Source organism: Hipposideros armiger, unplaced genomic scaffold, assembly GCF_001890085.2.
Source record: "Hipposideros armiger isolate ML-2016 unplaced genomic scaffold, ASM189008v1 scaffold_208, whole genome shotgun sequence".
Classification (NCBI taxonomy): Eukaryota; Metazoa; Chordata; class Mammalia; order Chiroptera; family Hipposideridae; genus Hipposideros; species Hipposideros armiger.
Window position 1 is genome coordinate 1630618 of NW_017731558.1, and position 25734 is coordinate 1656351.

Below are 25734 nucleotides of genomic sequence, written 5' to 3' on the forward strand. Positions count from 1 at the left end.
AGAGAGAGAGAGGCAGGCAGGGAGGCAGATACGAGATATAAAGTACAGCATAGGAAATATAGTCAATGGTATTGTAATAGCCATGAATGATGTCAGAGGGGCTGTAGACTGGGTGGGGTTATCACTTGGTGAGGGGTGTAACAATGTCTAATCATTATGTTGTTTTGTACACCTGAAACTAACTAAAAAAAAAGAAATCTCATCCTAATGGTTAAAAAAAACAACAACTTTAAATAACATATAGGTTAAAGAAGAAGTCTAAGAAGAAATTTTAAAATATTTTGAAGTAAATGAAAATGAAAACACAACTTACGTAATTATGTGGGATGCAGCAGAGCTCTTGCTTAGAGAAAAATTATAGCACTGTATGAATCTATTAGAAAACAAGATCTAAAATCAACAGTCTAACTATCTACTTTAGAAAACTAGAAAAAGAGCAAATTAAATTCCAAATAAGCAGAAAAATAGAAATAATAAAAATTAGAACAGAAATCAATAAAATGGAAAATAGGAAATCAACAGAGAAAAATCCACAAAACTAAAAGCTGATTCTTTGAAAAGGTCAAGAAACTGGTAAGCCTCTAGCCAGGTTAACTAAAGAAAAAAAAAAAGAAAAGGTGCAAATTACTATTATCAGAAATGAAATCACTAATATCATGTCATCACTATTGTTCCCAAGAACATTAAAAGGAGGGGAAAGGACTATGTTAACATCTTCAGGCCAAAGATTTGATAATCTAGATCAAACAGATCATCTGAATAGGCCTTGACCTACTGCAGAAAATGAATCGATACTTAATAACCTTCCAAAAGAGACAGCACCAGGCTTAGATGGATTTACTGGTGAATTCTACTAGAAATTTAAGGAAGGAATTATACCAATTCTCAACAATATCTTCCAGAAAATACAAAAAGACTACTTCCCAACTCATTCTATGAGGTCAGAATTACTCTCATCAAAATCAGGCAGAGACATTACAAGAAAGGAAAACTAAAGATCAATGTCTCTCATGAACATATATGTAAAAATTCTCAACAAAATAAGCAAACTGAATCCAACAATGTATAAAAAAGAATTATATACATGACCAAATGGGATTTATTCCAGGTACGCAAGGCAAGTATCTATTAATGTTAAGCCGTGACATCAACAGGCTAACAAAGAAAAAACAAACAATCATAGCAATAGATGCAGAAAAAGCATTTAAAAAATTCAGAAACTATTCGTGACTCAAAAACAACAACAAAACTCACATTCAGTAAGTCCCTGACTTATGAATGAGTTCCATTCCGGGAGAACGTTCGTAAGTCGGATTCATTCGTAAGTCCGACAAAGTGAGTCTCTGCGCTTCCGAGCAGTCCCCTCCACATCACCACTGTTTTTCCTCTTGATTCCGGACATCCTGGGCTCTGATTGAGCACTGTACTATTGTACCCTATCACACTGTACAGTAAGCACACAGCAGCACAACTGTGACAATGTCCGGCAGAAACGTGAGCTACTTTCATGATTTGTTCGCATCTATGAATGTTCGTAATGCGAGGTCTGTTCATATCTGTGAAAGTTCGCAACTCGAATGTTCCTAAGTCGGGGACTTATTGTACGAGGAATAGAAAATGTGCTCAACTTGATAAAGAATACCTACAACAACCTGTAGCTAACATCATATTTAATGGTGAGAGATCTACTAATATCAACAACCTAAGGATATCCCCTCTCACCACTTCTATTCATCATGGTACTGTAAGACCAAGCTAATGCAGCAAGACAAGAAAAGGAAATAAAAGGCATACAGATTAGGAAGGAAGAAATAAAATATCTTTGTTCACAAATGACACAACTGTGTATGTAGAAAATCCCAGTGTCAACAAAAAAAGTCCTGGAATTAATAAGCAATTAGCTCCTAACAAGGTTGCAAGGTACAAAGTTAATATACAAAAAGGTAATTGCTTTCTTGCATATCAGCAATGAACAATTAGAATCTGAAATTAAAAACATTACACCCTTTACATTAGCAGAAAAAAAAAACCAACGATTTCGGCATAAATCTAACAAAGTATATATATACAAGAGCTATATGAGAACTACAAAATTCTGAAGAAAGAAACCAAAGATCTAAATCAATGGAAATGCTCCATGTACATGGATAGGAATACTCAATATTGTCAAGACGTCAGTTCTTCCCCAAACAGATGTATAGATTTAGCACAATCCCAATCAAAGTCCCAGCAAGTTATTTTGTGGATACTGACAAACTGAAAAAGCTCACATGGAAATGCAAAAGACTTAAAAGAGTAGCCAGCACAATAATGAATACAATATTAAAGGAGAATGAAGCTACAGGGCTGATACTATCAGACTTCAAGACTTATTATAAAACTGTAATAATCAATACAATGTAGTATTAGCAAAGGAACAGACAAGTATATCAATGGAACAGAACAGGAAACCCACAAATAGACCCTTAAAAAAAGTCAACTGATCTTCGACAGCCTAGCAAAGACACTTCAGTGGCAAAAGGACAGTCTTTTCAACAAATGTTGCTGGAATAGGTAAACACAGACATGCGACAACAAAAGATTCTAGACATGCTTCACAAAAATTAACTCAAAATGGATCATAGACCTAAGGGTAAAATGCAAAACTATAAAACTCCTGGATGTAACATAGGAGAAAATCCAGGTGAACATGGATTTGATGATGACTTGGTAGATAGAATGCCAAATTCACAATTTGTAAAGCAGAAATAGTCTTCTTGAAGAAGTTGGACTTCATTAAAATTAAAAACTTCAGCTCTAAGAAAGACACCATTAGGAGAATGAAAAGACAAGCCACAGGCCGGGAGAAAATCTTTATAAAACATATCTGATAAAGGACTGGTTTTAAAAATCAACAATAAGTAAACAAGCAGCCCAATTAAAAAGTGGGCAGAAGACATGAAGAGACACTTTTCCAAAGAAAATACACAGATGGCACATGTGGGGAGCAGGCTGTGAACTGACAGGGTCCTCACAGCCAGTGGAACAGTTCAGGGAACGTTCCACCCTCACTGATCCAAGAAGAAAAAAGAATAGCTAAAGCCGCAGGAGCCTCTGCAAAGTGCATAACAAAATGTAACCTGCTTGTGCACTTAGAGAAGTGCATAATATGATGTCACTTACTATGTCTAACCCAATAAACAGACCCCCTGTAGCTGTTTACTGCTATATAAGCATTATGCAAAAAAATAAAGAAGGCCATTGCTCCGCCATCAGAGGTCAGTGGACCTCCCGATCCCAACTTTTGTCTCTGTGTCTTTCTTTTCTAATCTCCCACCCAGTCCACTCAGGTAGCTTCGGTTGGTGAGTGAGTCTTGTCATGGCACATAGTATTTGTAGACATTCTCAACATATGTCATTAGAGAAGGAGAAATGAATGACAAATGAAAACAACAATGGGATACCATACACACCAATTTGGATGGCAAAAATCCAAAACACTGATAACACCAAATGTTGGTGAAGATTTGGACCATCATCCATTGCTTGTGGGAATACAAAATGATACAGCGACTTCTGAAGACAGTGTGGAAGTTTCTTAAAAAAGCAAACACACTCTAACCATATGATCCAGCAATCACGCTCCTTGGTATTTACCCAGGAGTTGAAAACTTATGTCCACACAGAAACCTGAACATGAATGTGTCAGCAGCTTTACTCATAATTGTCAAAATATGAAAGCAACCAAAATGTCCTTCAGTAGGTGAATGGATAAACTGTGGTACAGCCAGACAATGGGATATTAATCAGCACTAAAAATAAATGAGGTATGAAGCCATGAAAATCCACGAAGCAAACTTAAATGCATACTACTAAGTGAAAGAAACCAATCTGAAAAGGCTACATACTATATGTTGCCACCTATATGACATTTTGGAAAAGGTATAACTATGGAGACAAATAAAGTCAGTGGTTGCTAGGGTTTCCAGGGTGGGAATGAACAGGTGGAACACAGAGGATTTTTTAAACAGTGAAAGGTATGTGTGTATGTGGGGTGGAGGGGTGGGGATTTTCTGTGCCTCTCTGTCTCTGTTTCACTGTGTCCCTGTCTGTGGGTCTCTCTCTGACTTCATCGAGCTCTGTGTCTCTCTGTTAGACTGGGTCTCTGCTTTACTGACTGCCTGAATCTCTCTCTCTCTCAATGTATATATTTAAATATATACTTCTATTAATTCTATTTCCATTTTTGAGCATAGCAGGTCTAGAAGGATACACAACAGGCCATTAACACCAGGTTGGGCACAAAGTAGAAAGAGAAAATGGGGAATTAATTTTTTTTTTCATGTATACTGGCATTATTGCAATAATATGGCAAACTCATTTTACTTTTATACTTCTTACAGAGTAACTTTCTTTTCAAGGGGAAAAGATTAAAGAATATATAGTTAAAAGTCCTTAAAATATGAGATTTTAAATTCAGTAAAGGCTGATCACAGTAAGCTCTATACGCATAGGCAAAGCAATAAAATGAAAAAAGAACACCCTCGGGGAATAAATTGTTTTCCTGATCCCCTTTATTAAGGAGATAGGACAGTCATTGCTCACTGTAATTAGGCTAAATCCTTCTTTATATGCCCCACCAAAAAATCTGAACAACCCCTAACAAGAAGTCAAGTCACGCACAAGAGGCCTAGGAATCACAATTGGACCTGACTTCTAATTGGTGGAAACCCTCCCATCAAACTCCACAAGAATCCTGTGCTATTCCCTAATCCATACCTCTAATCCAAGTTTTAGTCAAATTTTGACTTTCTATTATATTGGGTTGTCGTAAAAGTCATGACGTATTTTTTCCGTTTTTCGTTGCAAATATGCGTCATGACTTTTCCTACAACTCAATACAACCCAATGCACACTGGCTTGCACAAAAAAAGGTTAACTTATTGATCTTCTAAATATTTTCCATTGTTTTGGATATGGAATGGAACAGAGCTTTCAAAAGTCCAATGGCAAGAGTCTCGTTTCCCTCTGTCCACTTCTCAGTGCTGGCTCTATCCTCAAAACCCGTGTGGCTTCATGGGGCTTGCTGCAGCCAACAGCCCCTTCTTGCTCTCAGGCTCACATCTCAGTTAAGAAGACATCACTCTATACAGAATTTTAGGGAAAGTCTCAAACCCACTGACAGGACAAAAAGGCTCTAAGTGGCCAGATCTGAGTGACACAGCCCTAGGGAACTGGAAATGGGAGTCAGCTCCACAGATTTAGAAGAGATAAAAGGTGGATTCTCCACAAAAAGCCCCAGGCTGTTGCAGGAAGTAAGGTAAATAGGAAGTAGGGAAAATTGTTGGTGGGAGGCACCAAAACATGTCAAGTACAATGTCAACTCCAATGGAGGGCCAATATGAAGCTATATTCTGTCTATGGCTACACTGTCCACTCAGAAGCCATTAGTCACAAGTACCTACGTAGCACCTAACAAGTGGAGTACCCACTGAGATGAGATGTGCTGTGGGTTGTGAAGACTTAGTACAAAACTATGTAAATCAGCACCTAAAAATGTTACTGTTTATTACATGTTGAAACTATATTTGTGGATATTTCAGGTAAAATAAAATATGTTACTAAAAATAATTAGCAAGAAGAAATATATTATTATGTTATTAAACTATATGGCAAGAATACATGAAGAAAATAAATTCACTGGCACACCAGTTTAAATAAGATGAAAGTAAATTGTCTACTTATTACTAATCCAAAACAGTATTTTACTCTATGATCAAAACATTTTGAAAAGTAAGGTGAAATCATAGCTAGCACAATTTATAAAAATGTGTTCCAAAATTCTTACAGAAGGTTATTCCTAATGGGAAAACCATTTCAAGAAAAGGATGTGAGAGACCAATCTACTTTCAATTATCCATTCTATATCTGTTTTAACCTAGATCCTACTTGTTCAAAGATAATAAATCAGTAATGGCTAGAAGCAGACACAAGGAATAAGAATGGTGAATGTGGACCAAAAAACTACAAGTTTCCATTTGAAAATCCTATTTTTCAGAATCTATATTTTACATAAACTCTTTAAACTGTATCGGTTATTTTCAAATTTTACCTAGTGATTCAAACAAAACAGCCAACAGTTTATTTTTTCTAAGTACAAAGATGAATAAGAAACACTGATATCAATAACCTAATAAAGTAACACTGTGGATAGATGATAGGTAATTCAATAATTGTATTATAATTCTTTAACTGATAGGCTTAAAAATGCAGTGGTATCCTGAAAGATGAAACCTGATTGAGGAATCAGGGAGAGAGATTTAAAGCAGGGCTAGGCGCAAGCAGAGGGATGGGGCAATGGGGCATGCTCAGTTTGAGACACCTTTGTGAAATGTGAGCACAGAGATCTGGGAATATTGTAGTTGTAGCTATCTGGAGCTCAGGTCTAGAAATACTTTTATGAGATAATGCAGAGTTCATGATGATAATAACCTTAGAGCTATGAGAGCATCTGGAAAGAAGAGAAAAGACCACTAAGGACATAACCCTGAGGAACATCAACATGTAAGGAAAAGGCAAAGGAAAAGAGCCAGTGACTGAGGCTATGAAGCAACAATCAGACAGAAAAAACAAGACTGACCAGAGCTTTTCCAGAAAAGCCAAGAAGACATTCAAGAAGCAAATCAATATAATAAATGTTGCTCAAGTAAAGTAAGAAAAAACTGAGAAATTACTACTGGTTTGACAAGAAATCATTAGTGACCTTATTTTTATAAAGCGGTAGGGTAATTCAGGCCAATTAATGAATGAAAAAGTGAGAAAGTACAGTCAGTAAGTGCTCTTTCAAAAAGTCTGGCAACAAAGAAAAGGAACAAGAGAAACTAATGGAGTCATTGGCTGACTCAAATCAGAGAAAGATTTTTTTGTTTTGTTTAAAATAGGAGAGAGATGAGGTTTGGTGCTGAAAAGTAAGAAGCCAGTGGAGAGGGAAGAATGTAAAAATACACCAGAGATAACATAAAACTAAGTTTCTAGGAACTTGAAAGAAGCAGCTTTAAGCAGCAAGAAGAAATACTACTTGCTCTGAGATAAAAGAGTGAAATGGGTACAGAGTGAAGTGCATAGAAAGTTAGAAGCTGAGAGAGTGAATTCTCACTGGTAAGTGTGAGTTTCTTTGTAGAGAATGAAGCAATGTCTTCTCTTAAGAGAACAGGAATATGCTTTGCAGAATGAAGCTGACTATGGACTGTCCAGCAGCCCTGAAGTGCCAGCTCTGTAGACCATAAATCTGAGAAGAAAATAACCCACACAGTTGTACGATTTTTCTCAAGCAGCTTTAATATTAAAAAAGTGATCAATCCAAGATTGAAGGTTAGGGCAGGTATGACTGGACAAATATCAAGTGGTATGAGTATTACGGCTCCATATTTCTTAACTTTTTAAAAATGTATAATCAAAAGGAAAGTATAAGTTGTACTGGAACTCTGCTTTCTCAAATTGAACATCAGAAATAATCAAGGAAAATAAGTTAATGGACATGATTTAACAGTTTTAAATGTAAAAGTAAGGGCTGTAAAAAAAATGCACTTTTCTCTACTTGAAAAAACAAGTAAAAGAATCAAAGACTAAATATTTGTAATGTGTAAATTTTCAATACATTTATGTGAAATTCAAAAACATTTCTGCCTGAAATCTGCAAAGAAAGAAAAACCCTTCTTCCTGTGACCATCTTTGCCTTCAATCTGTGCTGTTAAAAAACATTTTAGCTTTAACAGGAAGTGAATTAACTTAACAGTAGGAGTTTCAAGCCATATCACTGAGAGTGGATGGGGGACATTCCTCCACTCTCCTCTAACCCTGTGTTCTGTTCAAGTTGAGGCAGAGAGAAAGGAACTTCTTTTCCCTATTCCCTTAACCCCACCCCGGCCCCAATCCTCAGCTCTTATGATACAATCATACTCACTAAAATGTAAGTTCCATAGGGTAGGTTTACATCAAAAAGAGGTCCAAAGAAAATCCTAGCCCTCTAAGCTTCAAACTCTGAAAACCTGAGAGCTCCTGGCTCTTCCCGTAACTTATTCACAGCTCCAGTGACAGTGAGCTGGGTAAATCAATGTGCTCCCACTATGTGAAAGGTGATAGGAGAAAAAATAGTAGAAATCCATTAATGCTACCACAACTGGGAGTAGGATGAGATAGGTGTGTACCTGGCCTCAAAATTTTATTTCCAGTGCTTTTCCCCATAAATATACTGTGATACATCAAAGTTAGACTGTCCATATCCTATTAAAATCAAACTGAAATAACTATCTGCTTGACAAAGAATATTTCCAGTGACTATTTTTCATGTATCAGGTATTTTGTGTATCAAAGAATGGTTCTAATTTTTCCTGTATCTCATTTCCTTTTCTACTTCTCAAATTTTTTTAAAATAAGAATTAAATGAACATAAGGTAAAGAGGTTAGGACAGTGTCTGGCCCACAGTAAGCATTTTTAAATATTATATAAAATACTTATTCATATTTCAGATTTGTTATGTTTTTCTAATTAGTTTTCAAAAAAGTATATTTGGGAATACTTATTTAGTGGTGTTTTTCATAATTTTTTTGGTCTACCGCAAAGAAAATTGTATAGGTAAAAGAGCAAAATTATTATTTCTAAAGACTAGTATATGAACTGATCTTTGGGAATTTCAGATTAATTTATTACTTCATGATTCATAACATCAACGTTTAAAGCAATCTTATCAAAGTTACCTCGCTTTTTATAAAAACTTCACTTACAACTTGTTTTACCCATAACTATATTGTCGCCACCTAAAGCATATTTGTTATGTTTAAACACTTTTATTTAACTTAATCATGAATGCTCTATTAAACTGCCATCATTTAATGTAACTTATGCTGGATTATACAATGAGACGTATATGCAACCTCAGTCACATTCTAGGACAAATGTAATCACTTAACATTTCAGGGGGAGCATGCCAGTCCAGCCTTTCTTATGCAATGAAATACCCTGGGAGAGTGGAGAGGTTTAAAAATGAAGAGTAAATCTGAACTCACGGATGTCGAAAAGTTTACTGCTTATATTAAATCTAGAACATACTGTAAAACTCCAATTCACTTGCAGAAAACTCATTTAAAGCCAGGGACAACATAAAAGCTTTCTGAGGTGAAAAAATGTTCAATTCCTGTTACCCTAAATATTTATAAAACTGGACAAATATTATGAATGTATAACATCTGTTAGAAAATCACATTACATTAAAATTACCCAAAATCCCAAATCAAAACCCAAAAGTGAAATGAACTTGGTACCTGAAAATCTGAAAGTGAAATGAACTTAAATTAAATCCTAATGAACAAACCCAGCAATGAAAAGACCAGTCAGGAAATAATTATTACATTCAATAAAACAAAACACTAAAGTCAGAACATTAAAAGAGGATATCATTGCAACTTTCCACATCCTAAGTAACAAATGGTCAGTAATTCCATTAACTTTATGACTCAGCATATTTGGCTGCCAATTCCTACCTGTCCTAGAGACAGAGTAACTTAAATGGAAAAAATGTGCATATCTTTTACTTTCCCTAGCAGAGGAGGTATTTCTGTCTTCTTCCATAATACTTGAGGTGTTTTCAGATTTCATGTAAAGCCAATGAACTGGCCCCTGTACAACTCAGCCATCTCCCTCCCTCCTAACAAGCTCCTGAGTTCCGAAAATGGTACTTTTCTTCGTTTCTTTTTTCTTTTTACCATATTCTAACTTGGGTACATTTAATGTTATGTTGGTTCTTGGTATCCCTCCTCCTGGTGGCTGGTTCATAGATGTGACTGGTTCATAAGCAGATCTGGGCCGATAAGGCACTGAGGAGGGCCCTGAAAGAGAACCCTTTTGGGACTTCAGAAAGCCACGGGAAGCCAAAGCTCCCTCTCACCAGATAAGAACAACTGCCACTCCAAGCCATACAGTGAGAATGAAACACACATGGATGGCATCACTTGAGCATTTGATGACATCCTAAAGCCAATGAATCAACTAACCCTAAGTCGGCCCATTCTCTAGACCTCTTTACATATAAGCTAACAGATTCCCATATGGTTTAAACCATTTCAGCTGGATTTTCCAATACACTGCTGAAATCACTCTGACACAGAGTGATGGTTAATTTTATGTGTTAACTTGGCTAGGCTCTAGTGCTCAGCTGTGTGGTCAAAACCAGTCTAGATATTGCTGTGAAGGTATTTTTAGATATGCCTAACATTTAAATCTGTAGACTTCGAGGAGAGCAGATTACCCTCAATAATGTTGAATGCCTTAAAAGGAAAAAACTAAGGTCTCCTAAAGAAGGAATTCTGCCTCCAGACTGCCTTTGGACCCAAGACTGCAACAAGGACTCCTGTCAGAATTTTCAGCCTGCCAGTCAGGCTTTATCAATTTCAGACTTGCCAGCCTCCACAATCGCATTAGCCAATTCCTTAAAATAAATCTATGTATGTATATATACTATTAGTTTTACTTCTTGAAGTAATAAACTCAATAGTTTCCTTTACGTTTATTACATTTTAACACCAAAAAATGTGTACAGCTTTGATATGCTGACAATTATAAACTGCACATATTTAGAAAGTACAATTAAAGCAGTTTTCACAAAGTATACACATGTGAGACCTTGGCTACAATTAACATAATATCCATCACCCACTAAGATTTTCTTGTCCTCCTGGAATACATTTTTAATACAAAAATTGGATTAAGCTTTACATATTCCTTTGTAAAATTTTCCTAGTTCACAATATATAAACAATTTTCCTTATTGAACTTTTACATAATTTTAACAGCTATATAGTTATGCCACAGTAATATGCCATAGTTCTGTTCAATAATTCTCTATTGTTAGATGTTTATTTTTAATGTTCTATTATAAGCAAACTATGAAGAACATTTTCATAGCTATACCTATGTTTAGTCAAGATTACTGAATTTTAGAACATTTCATCACCTCAGAAAGAACCTTGTACTCATTAGCAATCACTCCCACTTCCAACCCCCTCCCCAAGTCCCTGGCAACCTCCAATCTACTTTCTGTCTCTATGGATTTGCCTATTCTGATATCTTCTATAAATGCAATCACAGAATGCAGTTTTTTGTAACTGGCTACTTTTACATAGCATGCTTTTAAGGTTCATCCATATTGAAGCATATATCATTCTTTTTTTTTGATTTTTAAAAACTGTGGTGAAATACACATAAAATTTACCACCTTAATTATTTTTAAATGTGCAATTCAGTGACATTAAGTATATTCACATTGTTGTGCAAACATCACCATTTATTTCTAGAATGCTTTCCATCTTGCACAAATGAAATTCTGTACCTATTAAACAATAACTCCCCATCCTTCCCTCGCTCCCTTCCCTGGTAACCACCATTTTACTTTCTATGAACTGACTACCTCAGGTACCTCACATAAGTGGAATCATACAATATTTGTCCTGTTGTAACTGGCTTATTTCATATAGCATAATATCCTCACAGTTCATCTATGCTGTATATCATGACAGGATTTCCTTTTTAAGGTCAAATATTTCATTATATGTATATGCCACATTTTGCTTATTGATTCATCTGTCCAAGGACATCTGGGTTGCTTCCACCTCTGGCTGTTGTAAACAATGCTGCTATAAACGTGGGGTACAAATATCTCTTCAAGATGCTGCTTTCAATTCTTTTGGGTACATACCCAGAAGTGGAAATGCTGGATCATGTAATAATTCTACTTTTAATTTTTTGAAGAATGACTATATCATTTTCACAGCAGCTGTCTGATTGTACGTTCCCACTGGCAAAGAACAAGGGCTCCAATTTCTCCACATCCTTGCCATCACTTGGTATTTTTCAACTGTTGTTTTTATTTTTATTTTCTTGGTAACAGTCGTTTTAACAGTTATGTAGTCACTTAGTGGTTTTGATTTGCCATTTCTTGGAAGGTTAACGATGTTGATCATCTTTTCATGTGCTTAATGTCCATTCAAATCCTTTGCCCTTTTATTACTGTTGATATTGTTGAGTTGTGGGAATTCTTTATATAAACTGGCTATGAACCCTTCCTTAGCAGATATATGATTAGCAATTATTTTCTCCCATATCATGGGTTGCTTTTAACTCTGATCATGTCCTTTGATACGTAACGTATTTACTTTTGGTGTAGTTCAATTTATCGATTTTGTTGTTGTTGTTGCCTATGCTTTTGGTGTCATACCTGACAAATGACTGTCACTTCCAGTGTCATGATGTTTTCCCCCTATGTTTTCTTGAAGTTTTAGCTCTTATGTTTAGGTCTTTGATCCATTTTAAGTTAATTTTTGTATATGGTGTTAGGTAAGTGTCCAACTTCATTGTTTTGCATGTGGATATCACATTTTCCAACACATTTTTTGAAGACTGCCTTTCCCTGTTGACTGTCTTAGCACTCTTGTCAAAAAACATTTAACCATATACACAAAAGAGCTTATTTCTGTGCTCTCTATTCTGTTCCACTAGTCTATATCAGGGGTCAGCAAACTTTCGAGATGAAAGAGCCAATCCTGTCCCTCACAATTTAAAAATTATTCAAGAGCCATAAAACAAATGAAATCACCATTATGTGAATAACATCCTTTAAAAATATTATAAATGAAACTATGATAGTTTTATTTTCATTTTCAATTTTACTTCAGAGCCACATGTACATAACCCAAAGAGCCACATGTGGCTCGCGAGCCACAGTTTGCTGACCCCTGGTCTATATAGCTGTCTTTATGCCAGTACTACACTGAGTGATTAGTGTAGCTTTGTAGTAAGTTTTCAAATCAGAAAATGGGAGACCTCCAACTTTGTTCTTTTTCAAGATTGCTTTGGCAATTGGGAATCCTTTTGAGACGGTATATGAATTTTAGGATGAATTTTTCTATTTCTGCAAAAACCATTGTTGGGATTTTCATAGGAATTGCATTGAACTTGTAGATTGCTTTGAGCAGTATTGAGATTCTAACAATATTAAGTCTTCTAATCCATGAACACAGATGTCTTTCATATATTGGTGTCTTCTTTCAGGAATGTTTTGTAATTTTCAGTGTACAAGTCTTTTATCTCCATGGTTAATTTATTCTTGAGTATTTTATTCTTTCAGATGCTATTGTAAATGGAATTATCTTCATTTCCTTTTCAGATTGTTCATTGTTAAAGAGTACAGAAACACAACTAATTTTTACATGTTAATTATGTGCCCTATACTTTGCTGAATTCATTTATTAATTCTCATATTTTCTGCATGGACTCCTAGGATTTTCTACATATAAATCATGTTTTCTATGAACAGAGATAATTTTATTTCTTTCTTTACAATTTGAATATCTTTACTTCTTTTTCATGCTTAATTGTCTGACTAGGGCTTCCATCACTATGTTGAATAGAAGCGACAAAAGCAGGTATCCTTCTCTTCTACCTGGTTTTAAAATAAAAGTTTTCAGTCTTCACCACTGAGTATGATGTTAGCTTTTTCCTTCTATTCCTAGTTTGTTGAGTGTTTTTAATCATGAAAAGACGTTCCACTTCATCAAATGCTTTTTCTGCCATCTATTGAGATAATCCTGGTGATTCAGTCCTTAATTCTGTTAATGTAGTATATTACATTGGTTGATTTTCATATGTTGAATCATCTTTGCATTCCAGAAATAAATTTCACTTGATCATGTATAATCCTTTTAATATACTGCTGAATTCAGTTTGTAAGTATTTTCTGAGGATTTTTGCATAAATATTCATCAGAAATATTGCTCTGTAGTTTTTCCTTGTAGTGTCTTTGCCTCAGTTTAGTATCAGGGTAATGCTAGCCTAACAGAATGAATTTCAAAGTTGTCTCCTTATGTTCAATTTTTTTTTTTAAGAATCTGAAGAGCACTAGTGTTCATTTTTCTTTACTGTTTGGTAGAATTAACCAATGAAGCCATCCAGTCTGGTACTTTTTTTTTTTTTGGTGGGACTATTTGATTACAGATTCGTCTCCTTACTAGGTATAGGTCTGTTCAGATTTTCTATTTCTTCATGATTCTTGGTAGATTCTTTGTTTTTACAAATTTGTGCAATTCTTCTAGGTTATCCAATTTGTTAATCTTACTACCTCATTCCCTTTTATGGCTGAATAATATTCCAGTGTATGGATATACAGGTTTCCCCCACTATCCGGAAGTACAGGATCCCTATAACACCTTTCATAAGCTGAAATGGTGTAGAGAAAACAATATTCCCCACTTTTCACAAGTTTGCATAACCTCACTTTTCTTTTACAAAAGACCTACATTAGTAATAACTCTTTTATGTAAAACTGAAAATGCTATTTGTATTTCTTTCCATTAGCAAAAACAGGGAGTAATGTAGGTTTTTCGTAAAAGCAAAGTGGCATAACACAAACATTTGGAAAGTGGGGGATACCTGTACCAGATTTTATGTATTCATAAGCTGATGGACATTTAGCTTGTTTGCACTTTTTGGCTATTATGAATCATCCTGCTATGAACATTGGTATACAAGTTTTTGTGTGGACATACGCTTTTATTTCACTTGGATATATCCCTAGGAATGGAAGTTCTAGGTCATGTGGTAATTGTTTAATATTTTGAGAAAATGCCAGGCTGTTTGGTAAGTGGCTGTACCATTTTACAATCCCACCAATAATATATGTGAGTCTCCCAATCTTTCCACATCTTCTCCAACAGATACTATCTTTATATTATGGCCATCTTTTAGCCTATAGAGAACGAGACATGGTATCTCACTGTGGTTTTAATTTCATTTTCCTAATGGCTACAATGTTGAATATCTTTTCATGTGCTTATTGGCAATCTGCATATTTTCTTTGGAGAAATAGCTATCTGGATTTCCTGCTCACTTTTTAAACAGGTAGTTTTGTTTTTTCCAGGAAAGCAAAAGCAATTTATTGAAAGTATACATTTGAGAAGAAAGTACAGGCAAACTCAGAGAACAAGTTGTCTTAATAGGTTTCTTTTTTTAATTTAGTTTTAAGAGTTCTTTGTACTTTTAACCCTGGAACAACACAGGTTTGAAATGCATGGGTCAACTTATACATGATTTTTTTCAATAAATACTGTACTGTTTTCAATTTGCAGTTGTGGAGGGCTGACTATATACATAATATATAGGGGACTGAGCATTCACTGATTTTGGTATCTGAGGGGGGTCCTGAAACAAATCCCCCATGGATACTGAGGGACAACTTAAGTTTTCAGGGAGTCAAAAGTTTTATGTGGATTTTCAACTGTGTAAGCAGCCAATGCCCCCAACTGCTGCACTGTTCAAGGGTCAACTTGTACATTCTAGACACAAGTTCCTCATTAGATACATGACTTACAAGTAGTTTTTCCCATTCTATGAGTTGTCTCTTCACTTTCTCAGTAGTGTCCACTAAAGCACAAAAGTTTTTAATTCTGAAGTCCAAAATAACTATATTTTCCTTTATTGCTTCTACTTTAAATGTCATAACTAAAAAGGCTTTGGCTAATCCAATGTCACAAAGATCTACACATTTTCTTGTAAGAGTTTTATGATTTTAGCTATTATAATGAAGTCACTGATCCATTTTGAGTTAATTATTGTGTGTGGTGTGAGAAAGGGATCCAAATTTCTTCTTCAGTATGTGGATATCCAGTTCACACTGCACTCACTGCCTGTTGAAAAGGCTATTCTTTTCCACTGAAGTGCCCTGTTATCTTTGTTAAAAATCAACTGACAATACATGTGAAGGTTTATTTCTAGTCTCTCAATTCTATTCTACTCATCTGTATCTTTATTCTAATGTTAGTACCACAGTCTTGATCACTCAAGCTTTGCAGGAAGATTTGAAATCAGGAAGCATGAGTTCTCCAACTTTGTTGTACTGTTTTAAAAAACTGGGGGGTTACTTTGCCTCTCTTGAATTTCCATGTGAATTTTAGGATCAGCTTGTCAGTTTATGAAAAGAAACCAACTGGAATTTTGATAGATTTGAATATGTAAATCAATTTGAACTGAATATGTAGATCAATCTGGGGAATATTGCCACCTTAATAATAAGTCAGCTAATCCATGAACATGAATGTCTTTCCATTTATTCAGGTCTTCTTTCTTTCAATGATGTTTTGTAGTTTTCAAGGTACAGACAGGGCCTTACACTTCTGTCAATTTATTCCTAGATATTTTCTTTTTTAAAACTACTGTAAATTCAACTCTTCTTAATTTTGCTTTGAATTGTTCATTGCTGGTATATAGAACTACAATAGATTTTTGTATACTGATCTTGTATCCTGTTGAACTTATTAGTTTAAAGAGTTTTTCAGTGGATTCCACAGGGTTTTTTATATTGTGTACACACACACACACACAAATTAGAAATATGGGGTGTGATAAAAAAATATGATGAATGCTGCTGTCGAGTGCCAGTCAACGGAAAGGCAGGGATCTTCAATACAGGAAGTGGCACATAGAACTTTAGTAACAGTGTGTGACAAGTTTCAACTTGTTCTGTACAGTCAGTCAGGTAGGAGTTACGGTTGAGAGAAGGTGTGTTTTCAAGTGTGCCATAGGGCTGGCTGAGTGGCATGACGGTTAAGAACTGGCTTGGGACGCTATCTCTGAGCAGCAGGGCCCCGGTTCGGATCCCACATGAGGGCCAGTGACACTGCCCTCTACAGTTAAGATGGTGAGCAGCAGCTCAACCCGGGACTGGGCTGCCATGAGTCACTGGCGACAGCGTAAGCTGCAGCCTCTGTTGCAGTGGGCTGCCATAAGCTACCATGTGTGGCTGGCAGCCAGCGTGTGTGGCTGGCAGCCAGCGTGAGCGGCTGGCAGCCAATGTGAGCTGCCAAGAGCCACTGTGAGCGGCGGTCCAGAGGCCGGCGACCCATCTGCCTCACCGGCCAGGAAGAGCGCAATAATACCAACATGGGCCAGTGAAGCGACGTCCTCCACAACTAGACTGAAGAACAAAAGGACAGCAACTTTTCTGTTCCCCTCCCCTAATTCCCCAATAAAAACTTTAAAATAATAATAATAATAATAAATAAATAAATAAATAAATAAATAAATAAAGTGTGCCGTAAATCATGGATCGCGAACAACACATTAACATGAAATCGTCAAATGGTCATCCTCCATCATGACAATGCTTCGTGTCACACATCGCTTCTTGTACAGCCATTTCTGTCAAATGAAAACATTACGGTGTGTCCTCATCCACCTTATTCCCTGGATCTGGCACCGTACAACTTCTGGCTCTTCCCCAAAGTTAAAATGACCATGAAAGGTAAACGTTATGAATCAATTCAGGCCATAGAGGCAGCCATGAAAGCACAACTAAACACACTCACAAAAGAGGACTTACTTCCAGAACTGCTTCAGAAAGTGGCAAGAATGATGGGAATAAGCGAGTTTTAAATGAGGGGGAGTATTTTGAGGGGGATTAATGGTACTATGTCTTTTACTGTAACAAATTTTTTTTATTTAAACATTCACCATATTTTTTTTTATCACATCTCATAGTTTTACTTCTTCCTTTCCAATCTGGTTACCTTTTATTTCATTTTCTTGTCTAACTGCCCTGGCATTGTTGAACACAAGTGACAAGAGCCACTGTGGCTCTTTTATTTTCATAGATGCCCTTTATCAGGTTGAGACAGTTCTCTTCTATTCCTAGTTTGTTCTATTCCCACTCTATATTTGAGAGTGTAAACTGGCACAACCTTTCCGGAAAAACAACTTGGTGATATGTGTCAAGAAAGTTCAAAGTTCAAATCCTTTGGCCTAGTAATCCTATTTCTATTAATCTATTTAAGAGAATAATCAGATGTGAATAAAAGTTTATGCACAAGGACAACAGAATGAAAAGAATCTGGTTCCAATGTCTATGGACTCACTGCTAGGATTTATGGGATATCTGTTCATTAATTCCAGGAACACTGTAACTTACTACCTGATTTCTAACCAAACCTATAATTCAGAGTTGGTCAGGACTTTTCCTAGCAGATAAAGTCCTTTATTTGGTTAAAGGTAAATAAATAGTTGTACACCACGGCTAGAATTTCCCAGTGTAAAATTTCAATATAGGAAACAGAAGTGAAATGCCTGAAAGAACCTAAATATGCAATAATGGAGTCATGAAATATGTTCATTCAAGTGATAAATTATGCATGTTGTATTCATGAAGGAAGCAGAATCTCAGTTTGGGAAGAAATAATAATAAGATATGTGAGAAAAGATACATAGGAAAACACAGAAAAATAATTGTGATAATATCTGGGTCATTTTAATTTCATCTTTATTTTCTAAATTTCCAAAAATAAACTTACTACTTTTATAATCAAGCAAAGAAAGCCTATACATTAACATTTTCCTTTCTTCTCCTCTGCCCCACTCAAAAAGCTACTAAATCTACATACTAACAGTGCTACACAAAAATGGGTAGTAGGATCTTAAAACTATAAATCCCTGGCCTGATATCCTTAATTGGAAATTTCACATAAAATTCCAGATGAATTTTATGTGAAATGTACAACTGAGACTATTTTATAAGTTGTATCTTTTATATGACATGATGAATACAATATACAAGTAGGATCCTCCAGTACATAGAAAAAATTAAACTTCCATGTGACTTTCAATCCTGCCTCAATAAGCTTGCTGGAGGCCCAATGTAATAGAAAATTTTTATTTTTAATAAAATAACCTACAATTTCTTTTTTAAGGTGAGAAAAAAAGACAACATAGTTTACAGTTGGTAGGAACGGACTCCTTTTATTAACAAAGTTCTCTTGTTTATTTGGTAAGTTCCACAGCCTGTAGTATTTAAATTTTTTCCACTTCTTTTGAAGCTCAACATCTACAACTGAAATTCCAACAATTGTATATTAACTCAGTTAACAATAAGGAAAAACTTCTGGACAGAAATAATTTTGTTCTTCATATGCTGTCTGATATAGATCGAGCAAGTACCGATCCTTCTGGTTCCCAGAAACTGACCTGAGTCAGGGGTGTGATTTTTTTTTAATTTTAGAACTATTCAATACAACTTGCTGATTTGACAGGAATGTTGTATAGCTGCACTATCGAAAAGTAGCCAAGGGTAGCTACAGAGCACCTGAAGGGTGGCTAATGTAACTAAGGAATTGAACTTGCCCAGGTCTAGAACCTAGAACAATAAAACATCTGTGTAGTAAAAGAATGAACAAGTCAATCACAATGCTTCCTGCACAAAAGTTACACGATATTAGCAGTTCTACACTGAGGGAATGAGCTCACGTTTTTAAGAAAATGAAACAGGGAAGGTAATTTTAAAGCAAGATATTTTGTGGGGGATATGACAATCTTTCATTGCTTCATAAAACAAATTGTGACAGTTATGAATTAAAATGCACCCTCTCTACCTATCCAAATTGCACCCACGTTTTCACATTCTATTTATTCCACAGAACCTTCCCACTTCTGTATTTCATTCATTCATTTACTCAAAATTTAGTGATAATCTTACTGTGTGTGTGCTACACACTATGAATACAAAATAAAATAAAATTCAGTCCCTGCTCTCAAGGACTTCAATAGGAATACAATATGAAAACAATGACAAACTGAAATAGAAAATACTATAACAGAACTGTGTAGAACATGAAATCAAAGTGTAGGGGAGCACCGAGTGGGAATCAGACTACAGAGGAAGTGACATTTGAGAATTTTTCCTCTGACCACACAGTAACACCTTGTCACAAGCATTTATTACAGAATACTGTTTTCTTGATTTTTAGAAAAATTCAAAGTAAAAGATTATTCAAATTCCCTCATTAAACAAATACTAATATTGAAAGTATTACAGCTAACTTAAATTGTATATAGCAATTATAATACTGGTTTTTGGTTTTTCAGGATATTATGTTAATTTTAAGTACCAAAATACTATTTTATTGGAGTGACATCATTATTTCATTTTTTTTAAATCTGAATACTGAAATATTTGCATCTTGAGATAGAGATTAATGAAAGCATTTTTATTTCATACTGCATGTACTTGCAAAACAAAAAGTATTCTCTAGGGAATTACGAACTGAATTAAAATTTTAAATTAAAACATATTCATTCAGAAAATACTTTTCTATAAATTCGGTCTTCATTGGGGGAAAGAAAATCAAGCAAACCTTCTACTGCAAAATAATTCACATACTAGTTCAAAAACAGTGAAATATGGACATGAGAGTACTGAAACTAATACAAGTAAATGTATCTCACTCTCCTTCCATACTTAAGAAAATAAAGCTCTAGAGGCACAAATACTTTTTGTGAAACAAAAACTCCACTTCCTAACAATAAAAAGATTGAAGAACGAAAAAAAAGTTCAAATTCCTCTCAAAGTTATTAAAAAAAAGATGAGACTGCCTGAAGGATGAAAAGAGGGAAAAAAATTTAGAATTAATTTCTCTCTCCTCCATTCCCCCATTATTTCAAGAAAGATTCCTTCAGCATCTCTAAGTTTTTGCACAAAAATACATCCATGACTTGGTGATACCATTTAACCCTGTTTTCATAAGGACAATGATTTCTTTTTGAAGACTAAATAATATTTCATTTTCACAACTTTTCATGACTTTTTTTTTTCATTTTTATGTGTTGCCAAGTTTTTAAAAAATTTATGCTACTATTCTTATGTAGCCAATAGCTTGTTATAATAATGAAAATGTTGATAAGTTCACATTTTACTTGATTGTTTATAATTTTCATGTAAAAATTGTTTTATGTATTTAGTTTCACTTTTTAAAATTTTATGAATTCTAATATGCAATATTAAATCAAAGTTCCCATACATTCTGCTCCAGCATGGCTGAAGTATAATGTCAAACAGCTAGAATAGTCAAGATTAGAACCCAAGGACTCCAAATTTAATTCCCTTTACACCAAATCATGCTGCCTCATCATGGTTCCCATCAAAAATTTAAAAAGTATTATGTATTACCTCATACCTGTTAGAATGGCTATTATCAAAAAGACAAGAAATAACAGGTGCTGAGGATGTGAAGAAAAAAGAACCCATGTACATTGTTGATGGGAATGCAAACTGGTACAGCCACCATGGGAAACAGTATGGAGGTTCCTCAAAAACATTAAAAATAGAACTACCATATGACCCAGCAATTCCACTTCTGGGAATATATCCAAGGAAATTAAAATATTAGCTTGAAAAGAATCTGCACCCCATGTTCACAGCAGCATTATTTATGGTGGCCAAGACATGGAAACAACCTAAGCATTCAACAATGGATGAATGAATAAAGAAAATGTGGTATATAGAGATAATGGAATATTATTCAACGATAAATAAATTTTTAAAATGAGGAAATTCTACCATTTGCAACCACATAAATGCACTTGAAGGTCTTATGCGAAGTGAAATAAGTCAAACAGAAAAAGACAAATGCAGTGTGATATTACTTACATGTGGAATATAAAAAGAAAAGAAAGAAAACCAAACTCATAGAAAAAAAGATCAGACTTGTGGTTAACAGAGGCAAGGGGAAGGGGAAAGGGAATTGGAGGAAGGTGGTCAAAAGACACAAACTTCCGATTATAAGATAAATAAGTAGTACTAGGGATGTGATGTATAACATGACTATATAGCTAACACTGCTGTATGATATATAGGAAAGTTGCTAAGAGAGTAAATCCTAAGAGTTCTCATCACATGGAGAAATGTTTTTTTCCTTTATCATTTTCTTTCGATTTTATCTGCATGAGAAGATGGATGTTAGCTAAACCTGTTGTTGTAATCATTTTACAGTATATGTAAATCAAACCATCAGGCTGTACACCTTAACCTTTTTACTACGCTGATTTCAAGTTTGTTCAAAATGTGTCAAAAATCCACAGAAAATAATTATACTACTTATATTTTTAAGTAAATACAGGCAAAGTGCTACACTTTATTAAAATAAATGATTACTTTAAAGTATAAAAATCCTTTATTGTTATTGATTCTTGAAAAACACAAAAATATAGAAAAATGTATATCGCTTTCCTAAACTTCCTTTGTGGAACACTGAGCTCGTGGGGTAAAGTCAAACGCCACATGTCAGCGGCATGGAAATATTCGACTATAGACAAATGTTGCAGCAAAAATGTTAAATTTATACAGTGATATATGTCAGTTATTTCTCAATGAAACTGGGAGAAATTCCAAATCGATTTCCCATTTCACCAAACAATGCTGCCTTACATGGTTCCCATCAAAATTAACAGATTCACTAAAAGGAATATGCATCATCTCACACAGCTATTCTCAAAAAGGAAAGAAGTAGTAGGTGTTGGTGAGGATATGGAGAAAAGAAAACAACCCTTGTGCACTGTTGGTGTGACTGCAAATTGGTACAGCTACTATGAAAAACACTATGGCAGTTCCTCAAAAAATTAAAAATAGAACTATCATATGATCCAGCAATTCCACTTCTGGGTATTTATCCAAAGGAAAAAAACCACACTAATTCAAAAAGACATAAGCACCCGCTGCTCACAGCAGCATTATAAAAATAACCAAGACATGGAAGCAACCTAAGTGTCTATCAAAGGATGAATGAATAAAGGAAATATGGTATGTATATATACAATGCAATATTATTTAGCCTTAAATAAGAAGGCAAATCTTGACATTTGCTACAACAGGAAGGGACCTTGAGGGCATTATGCTAAATTGGTTGCCACAGGCAGGGATTGCAGTGTAGGTGAAATGTGTGAAGGTGGTCAAAAGGCACAAACTTCCAGCTACGAAATCATAAGTCACAGGGATGTAATGTACACAATAGTGACTATAGCTAATAATGGTATATTACATATTTGAAAGTTGCTGAGAGCAAATCTTAAAAGTTCTTATCACAAGAAAAAAAACTGTAACTGTGGTGATTGATGTTAACTGGATTTACTGTGACCATTTTACAATATATACAAATATCAAATTATGTTGTTGAAACTAATATAATATGCCAATTATATCTCAATAAAATCAATAATTTTGAAAAGGGATAATGTTTTAAATTTTATACTCCCTCACATACTCTAATATATTTAACCAGTAACTGGCACCTAAATTGAACTTTTTACATAATAAAACACACTTTCTTATTTATCATGACTCATAATTACAAACAGAATTATGGTGGGGAAAAAGGCGATGAGGGTACAAATACATAAAAACCTATGATTTGTAAAATACAGCGCAAGGAACTATGGAGCAATTAAAATAAATAAATAAACAAAGGCTTCATGGAATTTATAATCTGGTAAAGAAATTAAATCATGACCACAAATATAAAATAAAGAAACTATGAATACTTCATATGTTTAGAGGTAATAGTCTTTTAAAAAGTAAGGACAGGGGCCGGCTGAGTGGCTCAGTTGGTTAAGAGCTCGCTCAAAGGTTTGAGCTCTGAGCAAGAGCGGTTTGAGTCCGGCCCGAGCTGAGCTGCAGCTGAGCTGCCAACAGGTGGCAGGATGGCTCAGCTAAAAAAAAAAAAAGTATGGACAGCATTATAATAAGTAGAGCTCATTGATTCATTCAGCGATTAGTCATTCAGTACCTTCTGTAGTCTAGCCACTGAGCTAGGTAGAGGGTGTAACAGTGAATAAAACAGTATGGTTCCTATCCTCATGTGGAGAAACAATTAAGTAACCAATCAATACAGTTATTCTGGAAAAGGTTATAAAGAAAAAGACTAGCTAGGGCTCTTAACTTGTGTGTGTCTACATGCAGTAGAAAGTGGGAAGACAGGTAAGTAAGTAAGGCCTCACTAATGAACAAAGCAACATTCAAGCAGAGACCTAGCGGATGAGAAATCAGCCTTTAAAATCCTAAGCGCATGTACGTGCGCACACACGTGTGTTTGTGGTGTGTGTGTGTGTGTGTGTGTGTGTGTACATGTTGGGAGTGGAGAAGTTTAAGCCCAGGGAAGCAGCATGTGGAAAGACTTTAAGGCAGAGAAGCGCAGTGGCATATCTGATGACTCAAAAGAGCAATGTGACTGAAGTTTGGTGAGCAATCAGAAAAATGGCACGGAGTTGGAAAAATAGGCAGGGGTGTGAATCCACAGATCAAAGAAGCAGGAGGTTCAGGGTACATTGGAGAAATAACAAATATACTAATTTGGCTATAGTACGAGGCTAATAAAAAACAACAGTTGCACACAACCCTCAGGTATAAAATTTTAATTTAATTCTTACTTCATTCACAGTAAGAGAAATGTTTCCCTTAAAGGGATGAAGGATAACAGGCTCAAAAAAGCTGAAAAACTTGCTAATAAGGCTGTACAGCTAATAAGCTAAGTCACAAATCCCAGACATACCAGCCCAAGTGAAACCAGTATTCTTTCAACTACTAGTAATGAAAACTAAGGTAAAAAATACAAACTGGGTTAAAGTCAGGCTAAGGAATATGGGCTTTCTTATGGACAAAAACAAATGGAAGTGACATCAATGAATGATTCTGATGCGCTCCACAGTGCACACAGAATACACTCAAGCATAAGTTCCTTTATGTACAATTACCATATATTATATCAATCATTTTACAAGGCATTCCCCAGAAAGAGAGAGAAAGAGAAAGAGAGAGAGAGAGAGAGAGAGAGAGAGAGAGTGTGTGTGTGTGTGTGTGTGTGTGTGTGTGTAGTCAGGGACAGAGGAGGCTAAGTTCCATGTTCAATCAGAACATACCTACTTTAATGTTTTATATTTAGAGTTAGTTTGAAAAAAGAACTCCGCTCTTTGAAAACCAAAGATTATAAATAAATTAACTTTGGCTCCAAAATCTTACTCTTAAGATCTAAAACCTACTGGCAGTAGAGCCTTTCTTTCACCCATTATATGCCCTGCCCTAATTATAACTGCTTTAATAAACACACTATTTTTTTCAGATTTTCTCCTAAAAGCCAACCATATACAATTGCAGTTTATTAAATTCAATTTCAGGTTAAGATTTCTGCCTCCACTCCTTTAGAAATAATATATAAGCCTACTATAAAGTTTCTTTGTATATTAAGGCATTATAACATTTAAAATGTGAGATAAATACATTCTAAAACTACTACAAACCGTTTTTCAATCACTAAAAAATGAAGACTAAATATTGTACATTGATGCTCAAAAAAAACAAATATTACTAGTGAACACCTGATGTGTGATAAATATGCTTTGATGTTTATGTCAGTGACTCAAAAGCCACTAAGGAAACTAAAATAATTCTTCAACATAACTACATTTAAAATAGTCTGACATTAAGGCAATAATTTTATGTATCTAATAATTACTCAAATGTATCTAATAATTACTCAAATATCTATAACAAAATCTGTAAGACAGCAAAATCATGAGACACAGAACTGGTTATGTAAGTATGCACACATACCTTTATCCTTCTTAAAATCCAAAGCATCTTCTTTATCAGTAACTATCTCCTTCATATTGATAATACTCTGGTGAGTAAGCTGCCGGAGAATTTTAATTTCTCGAATTGCTGTAATCGGAAAGCCTTCCTTTTCATTATCTAGACGTACTTTTTTTAAGGCTACCATCTCTCCTATTAGAAAATTAAATAAAATCAGGTTACCACATAACATTTTTCTTAATTTTAAATATATTTTAATTCATAATTTCTGTTCCTACCTCGAAATTACAACCCACAAAATATATTTTAG

The 25734-nt window shown here is 34.9% G+C and overlaps 1 protein-coding gene across 4 annotated transcripts in view; it reads right to left on the bottom strand.

Moving 5' to 3' along the window:
* Positions 1-25734, bottom strand: part of CDK13 (cyclin dependent kinase 13) — a 109937-nt gene that overhangs the window by 46812 nt on the left and 37391 nt on the right. For all 4 annotated transcript variants that reach the window (XM_019653833.1, XM_019653834.1, XM_019653831.1 and 1 more), the window contains exon 5: positions 25446-25616. In XM_019653833.1, the coding sequence (XP_019509378.1) occupies positions 25446-25616 (171 nt within the window). The remainder of the gene's footprint in view (positions 1-25445; positions 25617-25734) is intronic.